The following is a 19,386-nucleotide window of genomic DNA, read 5'->3' as shown; positions in this document are numbered from 1 at the left end:
CCATCTACTGCATAATTTTCTCTTTGCATCAACTGGTTTAAATAAGAACTCGATCAACTTCATAATCTCCAAAATTGCGCACATAATGAATGGATCGTAATAGTGACTTAAAAATAGGCCGTGCTTCTCACTCTAATAATTCCTTCCATTAAACGTTTTTTTGTCTTTCTTGTTGTGGCGATAATTGGGTAATGGCTTCATTTTCCGCCCTCGCCAATTTGAAAAAGAAAAAGACGTTTAATTTTTGCAGCTCCTCCGTTCTTGTTAGTTGACTGTGTGTGTGTGTGTGTGTGTGTGTGTGTGTGTGTGTGTGTGTGTGTGTGTGCGTGAGCGCGCACTGTTTTGTTATTTTCTTTTTCGTTCCGTCCGTCCACGCCGCGGGGCTGGGTGGTGGTGGTGGGGGGGGGGGGGGAGTGAGGGGGCGAGGGGGGCACGCGTGAATGGTCGGCACTAAAGTAAATGTGTACATGAATTTGCTGCTGAATGAAGAGAGAAAGATAGATAGATAGACAGAGACAGACAGACAGACAGACAAGGACAGAAAGCTAATAAGTCAGAACGAAACAAAAGCAAATCACGTAAACAATAATTATTCATGAAAGAAAAAACGGATAATTGGCGACGACCATTCTGAGAAGACAATCAAAAGAAGAAAGGAAGACGAAAGAAGAAGAGGAGGAGAAGGAAGAGGAGGAGGAGGAAGAGGAGGAGGAGGAGGAGGAGGAAGATGAAAGAGAAGCCATAAACAGAGACATAAAGAAATTCATTCAACTATTATTCCATTCATTGCCCACGACCACCACCACCACCACTACCACCACACGTGTAAAAAACTCTACCACCACCACCACCACCACCACCGCACCACAACCACTACCACCGCACTTGTACCACCACCACAACCACCACCACTGTATCAACTACCGTCACCACCACCACCACCGGCGCCGCCACACGTGTAGCTCTCCACCCGCCGCTGCGTCGGTTCGGTTCTGTCCGCCACAACCTCAGGCGAACCACTGCATCGCCGCCCTCCTCCGGCCCGGCCTTCTGCTCTCGCCCTCGCCGCCCCCCGCCTGCCACCCCCACCCCCCTTTATCGTCACTACCTTCATTATCATCTCCCGCAACCCCCCATTCATCATCATCATCATAACCATCTTCTTATCTCTTATCTTTTACTTACCTATCACTATTATCCTTTATCTTCACTATTTTCACTATCAACTCTCGCCCTTAACAACCCTCATTCATCATCATCATTATAACTATCTTCTTATCTCTTATCTTTTACTTACCTATCACTATTGTTAATCTCTTTCACCTCTCATCCCTCTATCGTTACTATCTTCACTATCATCTCTCGTCCTTAACATCTCCACTTCATCATCAAAATAACCGTTTCTTAACCCTTGCCTTTTATTTGCCTATCACTATCGTCACTATTCTATTCCCTGTTTGTTTCACCTACTTCCACTGGCTATTGTTGTCATATCCCTTCCCGTCCTTGTTTTGTTTTTTTCTAATAGAGTTTTGTATACTTAGCACTCGATGGTGCGGAGGTCACTGCTCATACGTGACCAATTGTAACAATTATTTTCCAACCTGTACCTCGCCGCCACCTTCACCGGAGACTGACACACAACGACAGTCTCGCCGCTCGCCTCGTCACTTTCTACATAAAGGCTAAATATATAAAAAATATTAAGGAAGCTAAAGGAAGCTGAAGTCTTAAATACCCCCCCCCCCCCGACAAGCGACAATGGCGGTAGGGATGGATGCAAGTAGCTGAGCCTTGTTGGTGTTGCGTGAGTTGCGACAAGATGCTTGTAGCTGAGATTGCGCCAGCTGGCGCCTTGTGGCGATGAGAGTGGTGAGATGCTTATGGCTGCAGTTGCTGCGGACGGTGCGTGCGTGGCCGCGGGTGGCAGGTGCGTTAATAGAGGAAGCAGCTCAAAGGCAAAGACCAAAAAAAAAGTCCTCTAGGCGCCGCTCCAGTAAAGAAAATTGAACAAGAAGCCGAAAAGAGAGGGTCAGTTTCAGATGGAGGAGTCATGACTCTCCCCAACACCACCACCACCACCACCACTTTCTTCATCTTCCATTAGCATCAACACCGTCACCCGGCCGCCCTTCAGACCACATCCATTACCGTAGTTCCCTTCCCTGGCGCTAAATTATTTGTAAACGGCTTAAACCACTTCTGCCACAACCATTATTATTCCTTATCATGCTCCCTGTTTTCTACTCATCATTTTAACTCATCACTATCACCTCTTTCCTCAGCCCTCACAAATACAGTAATGTAAAAATAGAATGTAAAAAGGTACTGCTTGGCTAATCGGTTTCATGGGGAAGATAAACACAATACATTTTTTTTCTTTTTATCGCTTGGATGACGGTGCAGCGCGGGGAAGGTACACAAAGTAAACAAAGGTAGTCCGCTGACCTCGCACGTGTCCTAGGCGAATACATGATACGAAAGACGATGCGTATGTATGATGGGGGGGGGGGGGGGGTAGCCGCAGCGTGCATTGATATTCTTGATGTCTAGCGACGCTTCTGACCCGCCCCGCCGCCAGTAAGCATTGCACTGCTACGCCCCCAGGGTCACAACGCCCGCTGAAAAAACAGGCCCTGTGGGTGGCACGGGTGCATGTGAGTCTGGCGCCCAGAGGCCCCCGTGGTCGAGGCGTGAGGCTAGCCTCGGTGGGAGGGTCCTCGCGGTGGCACGTCAATCCTCCAGGTCGTCGACGAGGGACTTCCCGCGACGTAAGGCGCTGTACTCCTCGATGACAAGGTTGTAGTCGACGGCCGACTGCGTCCTCTGCAGGCACGCCTTGGTGCCGGGATGGTCCGTGTGCATCAGCTTGAAGGGCAGCTCGGCGCTCAGCTCGCCGCCAATGGAGCCGCAGTTGAGCGTCACCCGGAGGGAGTAGGACACGATGATACCCAGCACATCGTTGAGCGCCGCGGCGGTGGACATGATGGTGGAGGAGGCCAGGTTGGCATCCTGGTCCTGGGCGTGACCCTCGAGGGCCACCCCGTGGGCCCGTAGGGGCTGGAGCGTGAGGACGATGGTCTTGGAGTAGAGGGACTTGGGCGTGACGGGGCAGCCCTCGTAGGTGTCTATGGAGGACACCACGGCGCTGAAGTGCGTGTCACTCACGGTGACCTCCACGTGCTGCATCACCTGCACCGTCAGGTGCTTCATCGTCTTTTTGGAGGCGTTGTTGATGAATACCTGGGCCTCGAGGGGGTGGCCGTGGTAACACAGGTCACGCTCCAGCTGCAGCTCCATCGTGATGCTGCCGGAGGGAAGCGTGAATGTCCTGGTCACCGAGATGAGCGGCGAGGGGGCGAGGGTCTTGGCCGGGGCGAACTGCACCTTACGCACAGGGAAGAAGACGGCGTTGCGCCTCTGCGGGGCCTCCTCGGGGTGGTCAGCCACGTACAGCGCCAACTCGTACGTCACGCCCAGCCTCCTGCTCTGAAGGGGGAGGGAGGCAGACAAAAAGTCTTAGTCAGTCAGTGCCTGGTCCAGGTACGCGGCTGATACTTGAAGTTGTTGAATAAGCGGATTGTAAAAATGGTCTTTTGACGTTATGCAAGGCAGCAGCATTGTACAGCTACTCTCAGAGGATTCACCTCATACATCTCATGAATTATGCAGCTCTGCTGACTGTATTCCCGCTCGGCTCAGCCGTTGGGTCATGCCCTAAGGAAGCACCTAAAGTACAGTAACATACTTCTTTTTTATCTGACAGCCGTAGTCGAGCTAAGGAAGCCTTGTAAAAGGTTTGTTTACGCATAAGCGTATATATTCTATCAACGGCGTTTCATCACAGCAACGTGAACAGCAAACAAGCGTGAGGCTGACTACAGGAGCAGAGCGTGGAAATTGAGGGGTGGGGGGGGCGAGGCGCCACTTACTGAGCTGTCCCGTTCCGGATCGAGGGTGACGGAGACGGGGGCGTTGGGCGGCAGGTGGACACAAAAGGGCCGGGCATCAGCACCCAGCTTGGTCATGACACACTCCACCACGTCCGAAACTTCCTGCTTCCCCGCCGCCGTCACTTCGCTCTTCTCCAGCTCGACCTCCTTGGTGAAGTGCAGGCCCATCACCTCGTCCTCCTCGCGGCCGTAGCGGTAGGTGACCACCACGCGGGCGAACAGCTTCCGTCCGCCCAGGTAGTTCTTGTCCACCACCACCACGCCGTCCACGGGCGAGGTGTGGCTGATGTGGTCCACGAAGTCCCGCCGCGTGAGGTAGGCGGTGACTTTGCCTGCGGAAAGCCCGTTTGGAGGTGGTCTTAAAGAGTTTCTGGATTTGTGGCTTCAGCGGTGGATTAGATGCTGCCACAAAGCCCCCAGCAACCACTGTGTCACTCCTGGCAACATAACCTAAAACTAACTCTACTCATTCTTTCTGAGCGCCAGTAACATACCAACCTGTTACCGGTATTACCATCGCCAACTTTTACTAATACTAATACTATTAACAATACCAATAATAATGATAATGAACATGGTGATAACTCCTTTGGTACTATATCTTTACAATTCGTATTTCAGTCCTTCAGTGGTTATTTAGTCTCTAGCAACAGCGATCCGAGTAGGGGCTGCGGATCCGGGTGGGTGGGGGTGACAAGCTCCCAGCGATGGTGGGCGTTGACGTGACGGGAGTTTGTGGAGGCGTGCGGCGTTGATGGGTGGTGATAAAGATAATGGGCTGGTTTGCGAGGATGTGGATAAGGGGGGGAAGTGGCGGGTAGTGGAGGGTTGTAGGAGGCGGTGGTGGAAGTGCGAGGAAGTGACTAGTACATGGTGGGTGAATGTTGTGGGAGGTGGTGCATGGGTGGAAATTAGTGCGAATGGGTAGCGTGTGGTGGGTGGGCGGAATGCTGCAGGTGTTGGGTTAAAGTGAGTGAAAATGGTTAACAGACGGTGCGTGGAAGTGGGTGGGGGTCGGAGAGAGGTTACGTAGGTTGGTATCATAAGACACTATCGCTTCTCACATTAACAATTTATAAAGGTCAAAGAGGGGGTCAGTCGAGTTCTAATGAGTGTTTCCTTAGGTTCATGGTGCAGAAGAAGGGTCAAACTAACACCAGGGTCATAAAACTACTCCTGGAAATGCCCACAACTCCTACGAAAGCCTTGTCAAATGTGTGTTCTTGGGCGGTGAAATGTCTTATAATGCGACCCTACCTAGAAACCTGCAACCTGCTGCTACAGAGCCGCTCGAGGCTCTTTCAGTACACGTGTGTGGCTCCCAGTTCTTCATAAATTATTGTTTGCCTCTTCAAAGCCAGGGCCTCACACACCGTAACACTACCCAACGCAGCTTTGGAGTATTGTTTCTATAACTCTGAAACTATAACTCTGAAAGTTCTTGAGGGATCAAAAGGGAAAATCCACATTTTTTATTTTATTTGCTGTTTAAAAGGATTTTCTTATACATGAAATAGATTCCTGTTTAATGAGTCAAATCTTTGTGTTGCGGCACATCGAGAATATTATTTTTTTCCATGAAACAAAAAATAAATGGGTCCTCTAGCCTTACGGGTTTCCGACCCCTAGTCTAGGTGACAGGGCCATGGAAGGGAGAATGACGACAGTGATGGGTAGCTGTGGCGGGTGCTGGGTGGCAGTGTAGGGAGGGGGCAGGCACACACTCACCATTGGGGGCGGTTTTCTTGAACACCCTCACCGAGTTAACCATGTGGGCGGGTTGGCGGATTGACTGACGGGCGAGCGGACGGGCGAGCGGACGGGCTGGCGTGCGGGCGTCAGGTCAGAGTGCGCGACAGACTCCTGGGCCGGCAATGGCTGCACCCACACTGTTGGTGACGCCACCCTCGCCACCCGGCCACAAGCTCCTCCGCCACAGTACCGCCACCAATCCTGTTAGCGAAGCCTTGCCGTGCGAGGATTGGCAAATATCAGAGGGGTCACTCACGCACTCACTTCTGCATTGCTTCCTCGCTCACTTTAGTCTTTTTTTAGTTCTGCGGTTTCCTTATACTCGCTCGCTTCCTACCTCACTTCGCTATCTACTCGTTCACTCACTCACTTCACTGTCTTCCTTGAGTGTCGTTGTTTCCTTACACTCGCTCAATTCCTACCTCACTTCGCTGTCTACTCACTCACTCACTTCATGTCTTTCTTGAGTGTTGTTGCTTCCTTATACTCGCTCATTTCCTACCTCACTTCGCTGTCTACTCAATCGCTCACTCTCTTCATGTCTTTCTTGAGTGTTGTTGTTTCCTTACACTCGCTCAATTCCTACCTCACTTCGCTGTCTACTCACTCACTCACTTCATGTCTTTCTTGAGTGTTGTTGCTTCCTTATACTCGCTCGCTTCCTACCTCGCTTCGCTGTCTACTCGCTCACTCTCTTCATGTCTTCCTTGAGTGTTGTTGCTTCCTTACACTCGCTCGCTTCCTACCTCACTTCGCTGTCCACTCCCTCAGTCACCAATTCTCCTGCCCGCTTCATATGTTTTCCTTTACTCTTAACCTGTATACTTTTTTTCTTAATCTGCTTTCGAGTGTCATCATTTCTTTCTTGTCGCTGATTCGTCTTTTTCGTTACTGTCATTCTCACCCACCGCCATAATCATCATCAAATTTTATACCCAACTTTATCTTAATTATTTTTTGCAACACATCATCCGCTCTCCGCCACTCCTATGAACTCTACGTCCTTGATCATCGCGCCGTTGTGTTTTGCTTTACCCACATTATTCCCCGTCAAAGGCTTCACCTCCTCACTTCAGCCCTAAACATACACAATATCAAAGGCCAATGTGATACGAAGCCTGTCCAGACTCTTCGAAAATGGTACTGAGGCATAAAACCTCTAGAAGTACCCACACCCAGCTCTTCACACGGCCCTGTTTGACGCTACCCATTTTGTTTTCACTTTGTCCCTGCCAAAGCTTCACCTCCTCATCAGGTCCTTATCAAACGCAATCGGAAATCAAAGGCCAGTGTGATACGGAGAAAAAGGGAAGAGAGCCATGAATCTCCCTAAATAGCCAGACTCAGATCTTCACACCCCATTGTCCAGCGTTACACATTTTGTCTTAACGCTATTCACTCGGGAGACAATGGGACAAAGGACTGAGACAAATTGGATTAAGAGCTTCGTCTGCCCTCCCAGCATGTGTAAGTATTCGTCCCGTGCCACCAGGAAGGATGAAGCAGCGTGGCGAAATATGTCACACTCTCTCCCCCAGACAATAAGTATGTACAAGGAGAAATGGTGCTGTTTTCATTTCTTTAAGAGGTTACCACAGAAGTCCCTACATATTTCCTTCATGACTGAATGGAAAAGCGTTGCAAAATATATCACACTCCATCCCCCAAACAAGCTGATATAGAAAAAAGAGAAACGGTGTTGTGTTTTCATCTTTAAAGGTTACCACAGAAGCCCCTCCTCAATATTTCCTGCATGATTGAATGGAGAAGTGTGGCAAAATATATCACACTCCATCCCTCAAAACAAGTTGATATAGAAGAAAAAAAGAGAAATGGTATGTGTTGTCATCTTTAGAATTTAGCACAGAAGGCTCTCAATATTTCATGCATGATTTTCACAAAGTAGTCCATGAAACATACTGTAAAATAAGTTAAAAGTCAGGGAGGATTGAGAAAGAGAAAGAAGGATAACAGGGAAGCAGGGAGGTAGGAGGGCGAGCGGGAGAGAAGGAAGGAGAGGAGGCGGAAAGGGAAAGGAGGAATGGTAGATGAAGAAAAGGGAAAGGAAGAATGGAAGATGAAGAAAAGAGGAAGGAGGAATGGGAGATGAAGAAAAATGAGAGAAGAAATGAAAGAAGGCGGGAAAAAAGTTAAAAGTCAGCCCATAAAATGCCTCCCTTTTTCCTTTTAGCTAAATAATGTGTATGCTAGAAAAAAAAAACAGCTATTTCTACTTACTTACCCATATGAAGCTAAATAATGTTAATGCCGGAAAAAAACTGCTCTTTCAACTTACCCATGTGAAGCTAAATCTCTCTCTCTCTCTCTCTCTCTCTCTCTCTCTCTCTCTCTCTCTCTCTCTCTCTCTCTCTCTCTCTCTCTCTCTCTCTCTGACTATTTACCTTTTTCTTTTTTCTTTTATTGCATTTTTATATATACTAGAAAATAAAAACCCGCTCTCTCTATTTACCCACACGAAGGCAGGCGGTCGAAGTGCTGCAACAGAGAATAAAGTCACATACGTAATTTACAAGTCCATAAAGTAATTCCTGAAGCAGTCAAGGTTTTCGTTTTGGCCGGGAATGTAGCAAGACCTCCAGCTAACTAAGGCATGTTCTTCACCTCCCTCGTCACCCTAACATGACGCGGGCAACAAACACAGTGTACAAAATTTCGAGAGTTTCGGATAAGAAGGTCATTGAAGAAAACGGGAAAATGGAAAGGGAGGAGAGAGGAGGAAGTGGGAGGAGGAAGGAAAGGGGGAAAGACGGGGGAAGAGAGAGAGAGGGGTGGAGGGACGAGGGACGAAGAGAGGAGGAAAAGAGTGGATTTAGGAAAATTTTGATGGAAGGAGAGGGAAGCTTCCAATTCATCGTATAACAGGTCAGCAAATGAAGGAAAAAATATCACGCAACTATTCTGACAGTTTTCCTTTTCCACTACGCAATTTACACATGTCATAACGCTATAAAACCCAATCTTATAGCGCCCCTTGACCCTGTGAGAGAGAGAGAGAGAGAGAGAGAGAGAGAGAGAGAGAGAAATTCATCATATAATTGGTCACAAAATGAAGGAAAAAATATCACATATCACAGGAGCAGCGAGTAGCGGGCTTTTTTTTTATTGTTGTTTCCTTTTTTTGTGCCCTTGTGCTGTCTCCTTTGCTGTAAAAAAAATAATAATAATAATAATAATAATAAATAAAAATGAATAAAAATTTGGCCTGTTTTCTTTCCCTCAACGCACTTTTCACATGTCACAACACAATAAACAATCGTATAGCGTCCCTTGACCCCGTGAGTTACTACGCATACAAGCTTGGGCGATATCCTCAGACGTTTCCACCTCCCATATCAAATACTTCCAACGGCCGAAAAGGAGATTAATCGAGTTTTCAAGAAGGAGTTTTTACATTCATGGTACAGAAGAAGGGTCACACTACCACCAGGGTTATTAAACTACCCGTGGAAATGCCCCTAAACGCCTACGAAAGCCTTGTCAAACATATGTACTTGGGCGCCGATTGAGAATACTGGCCAAGTACTATGGAGGGAAAAACGAAGTAACCCCTGAAACACAAATGGGTAACGTTTTCTGCGGTTGATATTCTGGGGTGACTTTAACAATGGGGAAGGGAAGGGGAGGGAGAGAAGAACAGCGAAGCGTTGGTTATGTTGAGTGTATTCACGAAATATTATCATTGTCAGACATAAATAGCACTCTGAGTCGTTATAAATTTTGTTTCACTCGATTCAATTTTCGTTTACAAGAGCAGTACTTCTGGCGGGCTGTTTTTGTTGTTTTTTACCCTAACGCTGCTTCTTTACTGTAAAAAAATAATGCCGTGAGATGCATGTAAGGCCAGCAAATATTAGCGGTGTCAGCAGTGGCGAATCTAGAAAATACTGGGGGGAGGGGGGGCACTAGGCACTCGGCTCGCAACCGAAATTTCTCGGTTGAATAGAGATTTTGGGTTGTATTCCCGGGCAGAGTGAGAGTTAAAATGGGCTCTCTTTACACCACAGCCCCTGCGCGTCCGTAACTGAGTGGTTTCTGCGACCGCCTACCACTCCTCGGGACACCGGTTCGAGTCCGATTAGGTGCCTTCGGCGCACAGCCCACCCAGCTGATGAGGAGGAGGGGGAGGAGAAAGAGGAAGAGGAGAAGGAGGTGAGTGACTTCAGGGGTTAGGGAGATGAAGCCGTAGTAACAAACACGTGTGCTCTTTGGTGACCCAGAAGAGCACATGACTTCCGTGTATACCTAGGATTACCGAGTGTGTGTGTGTGTGTTTGTTTACCTGACGACAATGTGTGTGTGTGAACAACAACAAAAAATAATAATAATAATAAAAAAAATAAAAAAAACAGCAACTCACATTCCATAATCTTACGCCCACGGGTTAGCATCAAATTCAGTATTACATTGTCTGGTTTTGCAAAGTCATCATCACTAATATCAGAATCATCCACATCAACAGCACAAACATCATCATTACCATCACCACCATCATCATCATCTTCCTTCTCATGCTCCTCGTCACGTCCATCATCAACAGCATTAAGGGGCTATTACACTGGGCAAATTTTCCGTGGATCTTCAGTCAAACCACAATTTCAGCTGGCGTGGTTCTCATATTCCCGTGGTTTTCTGACGCGTCCACGATTCTCCAAAGGTACGATAGATTTCAACGGAGGACGACGGTATTACTCACCATCATCATCAGCAGCAATAACAAGAAACAAATGAGAACCACGTTTGACTGAAGATCCACGGAAAATTTGCCCAATGTAATAGTCCCTTTACCTCCCTCGCCGGGTCTCCCTCACTCAGCTCCGCCACCAGTGTTTCCCGTCGTTATGTCTTGTGTGTCATCACCTCACGGCCACGTCGAAACGGTGAAGAAACGGTACTTGAACGCCCGTGTGTTTTCCGTAGAGAAGGAAAGGTGGAGGAGGAGGAAACGGGAATGTGGTATTATCTCGTCACTGTACTCCTGGGATAGCAAATACTAATCAAGACATTTACAGAAATCACGAGTTAAGAATGTGTTGTAAATACGAATGTTAATGTGTGTGTGTGTGTGTGTGTGTGTGTGTGTGTGTGTGTGTGTGTGTGTGTGTGTGTGTGTGTGTTTGCCCTTTCTTGACCTTGACATCTCTCTCTCTCTCTCTCTCTCTCTCTCTCTCTCTCTCTCTCTCTCTCTCTCTCTCTCTCTCTCTCTCTCTCTCTCTCTCTCTCTCTCTCTCTCTCTCTCTCTCTCTCTCTCTCTCTCTCTCTCTCTCTCTCTCTCTCTCTCTCTCTCTCTCTCTCTCTCTCTCTCTCTCTCTCTCTCTCTCTGTGTGTGTGTGTGTGTGTGTGTGTGTGTGTGTGTGTGTGTGTGATACTAAGAGAAACGAAAAAAAAAATCAAAACAATAGTGGTGATAGGAACAATAAACAGCAGAAGAGGAAGGAGGTTAAGGAGGAGGAGGAGGAGGAGGAGGAGGAGGAGGAGGAAGGAAATGGCAGGAAAGAGGTGGAGGATATCGCGTCGCTGATCTTGAGAGAAAGCTCACACAGCCTTCTTTTACACAATTTAATGACCGGCCAGGGAGGAAAAAAATCTTATCTGAGCTGGCAACATGCAGGTAAGGAAAGGTAAGGCTGCGGAAGTGGAGGGAGAGAGAGAGAGGAGAGAGAAAGTGAGAGAAAGTGAGAGGAGAAGAGAGAGGGAGAAGGGGAGAGACTGTAGGGATGGTAGGGGATGAAACTTATGAGGGGGAAGGGAAGAGGGAGAAGGAGGACGAGGAGGAGGATGTTATAAGGAAGCGTCCAGGTGGTATGGGGAGGTTGGGGGTGTGTGAATATTTTTGATGATGGGGATGAAGGGGAGGGGGAAAGTAAGGGAAGAGGGATGGGAAAGGGGAAGGGTTAAAGACTTATGGTGGAAAGTCTGAGTAATCATAAATGGAAGGGAAGGGAAGGGAAGGGGGGGTGAGGAAGGGTAGCTGTCCTGTATATTGATATTGCCCCTTCTCTTCTACGGTCCCTTCACCACCCCCCCCCCCCTCCCATCCCCCTCTTTATCTGCTCGCTCAGTGGGGTTTCTCTCTCCCTCTCCCTCTCCCTCTCTCTCTCTCTCTCTCTCTCTCTCTCTCTCTCTCTCTCTCTCTCTCTCTCTCTCTCTCTGACTTTCTACCCAATTTTCCCTTCTCATCCTTCACTTTCCATCTCAAATTGCTCCTCGCTTCATTCTTTTCATCTCTTGTATCTCCGTTTTTCATCTTCACGCATAAATCCCCGTTTTGAAATTATCTCATATCTCTCTTTTTTCATATTTATAATCGTCCTGTTCTTCTTCCTTTCTCCTGTTCTTCCTTTCCTCGTTTTTTTTATTACTCTTTCGTCTCCTGTTCCACTTCTTCTTCCTCCTTTTCCTCTTTCGCTTCCTTATCTTCCTCTTCCACTCATTCCTCCTTTTCCCTATATTCTTCCTTTTACAAGTTCTTATTCTCCTTATTCCCCCTATCCCTTCTTCTTTTCTTCCTCCTTTTTCTTCTCTTCCTCCTCTTCCCCTAATTCTTCCATTTCCCTATATTCCTTCATTTTACTAGTTTCTATTCTCTTTATTCCCCCTATTCCTCCTTTTTCACCTCCTCCTTTTTCTTCTTCTCCTCCTCCTCCTCCTGCATCCCTAGCACCTCTCCCCCGAGCTATTATCTACTAAACCACACATTCCCCCTCATCCCATCCTATCCTATTCGCCACCTTCCAATTCTCTTTTACCTCCCCGATTTTTTCCGCGCTCCTGAACACATCCGCCGCTGCCTCTCCGTGCAGGTAAGAGAAACCCACCTGCGGGCTCACCTGGGAACACCTGATGGCAGCGGACGGAAGGTGACACGCTGGCAGCCGTTGGGAAGTCAATCTTTGTGTTCACTGCCTCGAAAAAGTGTGTGTGTCTCTCTTTGTTTATTTTTTTTCCCCCCTCGGAGCGGCATTCAATCTCGTGAGTGCCTTTGTGGGAGTGTTTGTGCTGGTGTTTCTCTGGCGTTACTCGGTGTTTGTTTCCTTTTGTTTCGCTGGTGTTTTATAGGGCTTTCCTCTCTCGTGCAGTGACGGTAATAATGATGGTGGTGGTGGTGGTGGTAAATTGGATGTCTGTGTGGGTGGGTGGAGACAGGAGTGAATGCCCTTTTTTTCACAGTAAGAGAGGCAGCTCAAAGGGAATAAAATATACACACACACAAGAAGAACACGCTGGCACTGTTTCCGCAACTATACAGGACAGCTGGAGTAGCCGAAAGAGTCAGATTTGATTGGAAATGTGACTTGATACTCCCCTCATGACAAGTTTCCTCACCCTATCTTCTCCCCACACAGCCCGGTCTCCAGTGTTCGCGGCAATGTTCGCTCACGAGATGGAGGAACGGAAGCACAACCGCGTCGAGATCCAAGATGTGGACCACGAGGTGTTGAGGGAGATGCTACGTCGTGAGCAGGAAGAAATACACATACAAGAAGGCTGTTCCAGAGTTTACCAGTGAGAGGGATAAAATAATGAAGATGCTGGTTATTTAGTGCGTAAGGGATTTGGATAGCATAGGGATGAGCTAGACGATTTCCTTCCATCACGCCATTTGTTAACTTGAAAGCTAAACTCGGCACCTCTTGCAAAACCCTCCTCAGCTGATCCTTCCTCCCTCCCTCATACCTTCGCCTTCCCTCGTGTGCAGCGGGGCCACGGGAGAGGAGGATGCATGCAGTTAGCTAGTTTAGAAGACCAGTCAGCATGGAAATATTGACAGAGGATAGAATGAGAAGCAATATTATGGTGGAAATTAAGAGGTAGAAGACTATCAGTAAGAGGAAAGGAGATGATGAGAAGAAGAGCCTTTCCCCCCAACACATGAGATGCATGCTCTATATGAGGGAGGAGAAAGGCCTTTGTATATGGAGAGAATCTGGGAGGGGGAAAATCAGTGAGACGATATTGTGTGTATGTGTTCCGGTGGGGTGGCGGGCGACGACAAGGTGTACGGAAGATGATACACTGTACACATTGTTAATTAAATAAAGTGTCTCATCCAGCGTTAGGTTTTTGTTTGGTCAAGTTTGTTAATGAAAGTTATTTATTTAAGTTAAACAGGTGATTATCCGTGCGTGTATTTCCAGATGATTACGTTTTTACCCAAAGGTTGGTAATAGAATAATTGCTGAGAGAGAGAGAGAGAGAGAGAGAGAGAGAGAGAGAATGAAAGAAAGAAAGAAAGAAAGAAACAAACAAACAAACAAACAAACAAACAAACAAACAAACAAAGAACAAAATAAAATAAAAAATAAAAAAGTAAGAAGAACAAAGAAAAATGAAAGAAATGAAAAAGAAAAAAAAAAGAAATGATGAGGCCGAAAGGAAGGGAAGAATGAGAAAGAAAAAGAAATACAGAACAGAAGCGAAAAAAAAAAAAAACTGGGCGCTAGCAAGAGAGGAGGCAACGAAAGGAAACGAATTATAGAACGGAACAACAAAAGGAAAACGTGAACGGGGGAGCGCGGGAGAAAGGGCAAGCAGGAAGCAGCAGGAGCCGTGCCCGGAGCCGTGGGAAAGCGTGGAGGACAAAAATCGACTTCCTTCACGCCCTCTGTTGACTTGAAAAAATTGACCTCTCTTTCGGCCACCTCTTTAGATACTTTTCGGGATCGGCGAGTAGCGGGCTTTTTATTTATTATTGTTTCCTTTTTTTGTGCCCTTCAGCTGTCTCCTTTGTTGTAAAAAAAAAATGCACCCCTTCCAAAACCCTCCTCAGTTGACCCGTCCATCCTCAGTCATTTTTTTTTGGTTTTCCTCGTGTTTTTTTGTGTGTCAGTGTGTCTGTTCTTTCACGTCATCTATAGGCTCTCATTTCCTCTTAGTAATAACGTACAACTAACTCGACACTTCTTTCAAAACCCTCCTCAGCTTATTCGTCCATCCTCAGTCATTTTCTTGCTTTTCCTCGTGTTTTTTCTTTCTTTTTTGTGTGTGTCTGTGCTTGTTCTTTCACGCCATCTATAGGCTCTCATTTCCTCTTAGTTATAACGTACAACTAACTCGACACATCTTGCAAAACCCTCCTCAGCTGACCCATTCTTATATCTTTGCCTTTCATAATTTTCTACTCATTTTCTCCTTCACGCCAAAAACAGACTTCCATTTTTCTACCTACAATTGAAATTTTAACTCACCAACCCTTGCAAAGCCCGCCGCAGCTGGCCCGTTCTTATATCTTTGCCTTTCATCATTTTCTACTCATTTTCTCCTTCACGCCAAAAACAGACTTCCATTTTTCTACCTACACTTGAAACTTTAACTCACCAACCCTTGCAAAGCCCGCCGCAGCTGACCTTTCCTCCCTCACTCCCTCGTATCTTCGGCTTTCCTCATTTTCTTCTAAATATTTATTCACTTCACTAACAATCTTCCACCTTGTCGCCCTTTGCAAAACCCTCCTCAGTTGCTTCTTCCTCCCTCACTCTCCCATATATTTGTCTTTCCTCAATTTCTTCTCATTTTATCCTTCACGCCCCCGACAGACTCCCACCTCCCTAACGACCCTTGAAAATTTAACTTGTCACCCGCTGCAAAATCCTCCTCAGCTGACTCGTCCTCCCTCCCTCCTTCCCTCGTACCTTTCCCTTCCCTCGTCCTCTTCTTATGGCTATTCCTTCACGCTACTGATAGACTCCCGTTTCCCATTACCACGTGAAAATTAAATGCGTCACCCCTTTTTTTTTTATCCTCAGTTGACCCATTCCCTTTTTTTTTCCTTATCGTGTTTTTTTTTTTCACTCCATCCTCACCCCATACTCATAACACCTTCTTCCACCTGATACTTCCACCTCTAATTACCTGCTTATTAACCCCCAGCTACCTGAAACACGTCTACTCCCCCCACACTCTACTTTTATAATAGTCTTCATCGTTATTAAAGCCTCATTCGCTACACACCTTACCGAATTTAAATCACTAATTATATGCTCATTAACCCCCTGCTCACCTGCACAACACCATTACTCATACCATACACTTTTTATAATAGTCTTCATCATTAATAAGGCCTATGACCCAACACATCTTCCCAATAGCTACTCACCCCACTAATTACATGCTTATTAACCCCAGCTCACCCCACCACTACCCTCTACCCCTACACTACTCTCTCTGTCTCTTGTCTCTTGTCTCTTGTCTCTCTCTCTCTCTCTCTCTCTCTCTCTCTCTCTCTCTCTCTCTCTCTCTCTCTCTCTCTCTCTCTCTCTCTCTCTCTCTCTCTCTCTCTCTCTCTGTGTCTGTGTCTGTGTCTGTGTCTGTGTCTGTGTCTGTGTCTCTCTGTCTCTGTGTCTGTGTCTGTGTCTGTGTCTGTGTCTGTGTCTGTGTCTCTGTCTCTGTCTCTGTCTCTGTCTCTGTGTCTGTGTCTGTGTCTGTGTCTGTGTGTCTGTGTGTCTGTCTGTGTCTGTCTGTGTCTCTGTCTGTGTCTCTGTCTGTGTCTCTGTCTCTGTCTCTGTGTCTGTGTCTGTGTCTGTGTCTGTGTCTGTGTCTCTGTCTCTGTCTCTGTCTCTGTCTCTGTCTCTCTGTGTCTCTGTGTCTCTGTGTCTCTGTGTCTCTGTGTCTCTGTGTCTCTCTGTGTCTCTGTCTGTCTCTGTCTGTCTCTGTCTGTCTCTCTCTCTCTCTCTCTCTCTCTCTCTCTCTCTCTCTCTCTCTCTCTCTCTCTCTCTCTCTCTCTCTCTCTCACTACCAATCACCTCAGAGGGCCATCACCACTCGCTATCTCTATACTCATCCTCACGTCCCTTCACTCCGGCTCATCACCATTCCTCAACACCATCACGCATCACCACCACAAGCATTTTACAACCTCCATCACCGCCACTGAAGACCACACATACCCGATCATCACGAGTCGTTGTAGGCACGCACGCACGCACGCACCGATACCCACATCTCCCTCTCTTTCTCTTTCTTTCCCTCTCACGGATGTCTTTGCATATTCATAAGCTGCTTGGTGTCTATTGTTCCGTGGTACAGTGAGTGTACGCCTCTGTCACCCTCCCTCACTCCTTTCCACAAGCATATAATTCCTTTTTCCTTCACCTTTCTTTTCTCCTCATTCCTTTTTCAAGTCTTTCTTTCCTCAGTTAATTATTTCTTCCTCTACTTCCTATGTTTTCCTCTGTGGCTTGTTGTTTTAATCTTTATCTATTTCCTCCCTTCCTCCCTTAATCCTTTCTTCCTTTCCTCCTTCTTCCCTTTCTTTTTTTTTTGTCTCCTTCCTTGTTTCCTCCGTCACTCATTAAATTAAACTGATTTTCATTCTCCATCCCCGTTTTCTTTCCTTTTTCTTCTTCTTCTTCTCTCTCTCTCTCTCTCTCTCTCTCTCTCTCTCTCTCTCTCTCTCTCTCTCTCTCTCTCTCTCTCTCTCTCTCTCTCTCTCTCTCTCTCTCTCTCTCTCTCTCTCTCTCTCTCTCTCTCTCTCTCTCTCTCTCTCTCTCTCTCTCTCTCTCTCTCTCTCTCTCTCTCTCTCTCTCTCTCTCTCTCTCTCTCTCTCTCTCTCTCTTTCAATTATTACCGCAATTTTCCCAACTTTCTCTGAGCATCACCTCCTCCTCCTCCTCCTCCTCCTTTTCCCCCTCCTCCTCCTCTTCTTTCTTTTACTCTCTTTTTCCTATTCCTTCAGCCACTTTAAATAGCAGTGCCTCGCTACGAAAATGATGCCATCGTTGAAATCACAGCAGCAAGAAGAACGACTCACACCTTAGCTTGAAAGGGAACACCGATCTCTTCAGGTGCCCGAACAAGCTCAGTAGCGTTAACCAGTCCAAGTTTTGAGCTCCAAAATAACTCGAAAACTAGAAATAACGATCAACCTGCTAAGTGCGACCCGATACTGTGCAGATAAGGGCATTTTTTTTTTTTTTCAGATCGTCATCCGCCAAAGCAGTTGATGCCAAAGTGATCAATTCCTTTAAAAATTGCATTGATTACTTTTTCATCGCATCATGAGGGAAATGAACGTATTAAAAACCAACGGACTTTCTGTTGTCTGCTCTTCTATGTTTCTATATTTTCTCCTCCCCCTCCTCCTTCCGCATAGCCTCAGGTGATTTCAGGTGACAGGTGAGTAACGGGGCGCGGGGCAGAGGTGTCAGGCAGGTGAATTAGCAGCGAATTTTCACATACACAAATAACAAGCTTGCAGTCCCCCTTGATGGCTGTTATGCTTTGGGGACCATCATTCCAGAGCTTCCAGGGACTCGAGGGTTTCACTGCCGGCAAGATTTGGCTTTAAACTTGGCGAAGGTTAAGTGTGGAAACGCCAAACAGGATGAGGAGATGATGATGCAGGAATGAGGATGGGTGGGATGAGTACGTGAAGGTTAGAGTGTGGGAAACATTAATACTAGGGAGGAAGAGAGAGAGAAAAGAAGATTGATTGATAGAGAGAGAGAGAGAGTGTGTGAGAAAAGAAAGAAAAAGAAAATATTAAAAAGGGAGGAAAAAGAAAAAAGAAAGGAATAATGAGAGAGAGAGAGAGAGAGAAAGAAAGAAAGAAAGAAAGAAAGAAAGAAAGTAGAAGAATAGAAAAAAGAATGAAAGAAAAAGAAAACAAGAAAGAAAGATAAGAAAAAAGATATACACACACATACATACATATATACAAACATACACACATACATACATACATACAGACAGACAGACAAAGAAAGGGGGTAAAGGAAAGTTAGGTCAGTCTCTCCTCACGACCTGCATTAAGAGAGCCGTTTCTTGCTCCAATTCTGAGTCACCCCCACCAACCCACCTCTACGCCTCCTCCCCCCCTCCCCCCGCAATAGCCACCACTGACCTACCATCACACACCACCTCCAGCACCACCCCCAACACCCTCAACACCATAACCCCCTTCACTAAACCCAACAGCATTACCCATCACCTCAGCACTCTTATCCCTCCACCATTACCCCCACCACTAACACCACCATCACCCCCATCACTTCAGCATTCCTATCCCTCCACTATAACCCCCACCACAACACCATCACCCTTTATCTTCCCCATCACCACCATCACCACCGCTATACCTCCACAATAACCCCTACCACTAAAACCACAACCACACCGTATGTCTAACTTCAATACCCTTAACACCGCTATCCTTCCACCATAACCACCACCACTACTAACACCACCATCAACACCACTAACACCACAATCACCCCTCACTATCCTTAACTTCACCCCTTCTGCACCCCACCTTGCCCCTCATCTTTATACTTCTCCCCCCTCCCCTTCTTCTTCCACCGCAGCCAGTCACTCATTCCTCTCCCCTCTCTCCTTACCCTCCTTCATCCCCTTTTCTCCTCCTTTTTTTTTTTTTTTTACAGCAGAGGAGTCAGTTCAAGGGCATAAAAAAAAGGAAACAAATATGAAAATAAAAGCCCGCTACTCACTGCTCCTAATAAAAGTTAAAGGAGTGGCCGAAAGATAGGTCAATTTCGGGAGGTAGGTGTCCCCAATCCTGTAATTTAACCCATTTCGCTAACACCTCTACGTCTTCCTGCACCCCCCCCCGCCACCTCCTCTCCCTCACTCACCCCCACCTCCATCATCACCATTACAGTCTGTGCTTTCCCTTCCATCACTACCCCAACCATCTCCACCCCTCCAC

The 19,386-nt window shown here is 46.9% G+C and overlaps 1 protein-coding gene across 1 annotated transcript; it reads right to left on the bottom strand.

Annotated features, from left to right (window-relative positions):
- Positions 1–2,369: 2,369 nt before the first annotated feature.
- Positions 2,370–6,010, bottom strand: LOC126984246 (arrestin homolog). The gene is made up of 3 exons (XM_050837821.1): positions 5,682–6,010; positions 3,933–4,285; positions 2,370–3,489 (listed from the first exon to the last, which is right to left on the bottom strand). The coding sequence occupies exons 1-3, from the start codon at positions 5,722–5,724 to the stop codon at positions 2,734–2,736; spliced, it is 1,152 nt and encodes a 383-aa protein (XP_050693778.1). The 5' UTR covers positions 5,725–6,010; the 3' UTR covers positions 2,370–2,733.
- Between the last annotated feature and the right edge of the window lie 13,376 nt (positions 6,011–19,386).

This window comes from Eriocheir sinensis, chromosome 56 (assembly GCF_024679095.1).
Source record: "Eriocheir sinensis breed Jianghai 21 chromosome 56, ASM2467909v1, whole genome shotgun sequence".
Classification (NCBI taxonomy): Eukaryota; Metazoa; Arthropoda; class Malacostraca; order Decapoda; family Varunidae; genus Eriocheir; species Eriocheir sinensis.
Note: the sequence above shows the minus strand (reverse complement) of the source record. Positions and strands in the feature narration are given on the sequence as shown.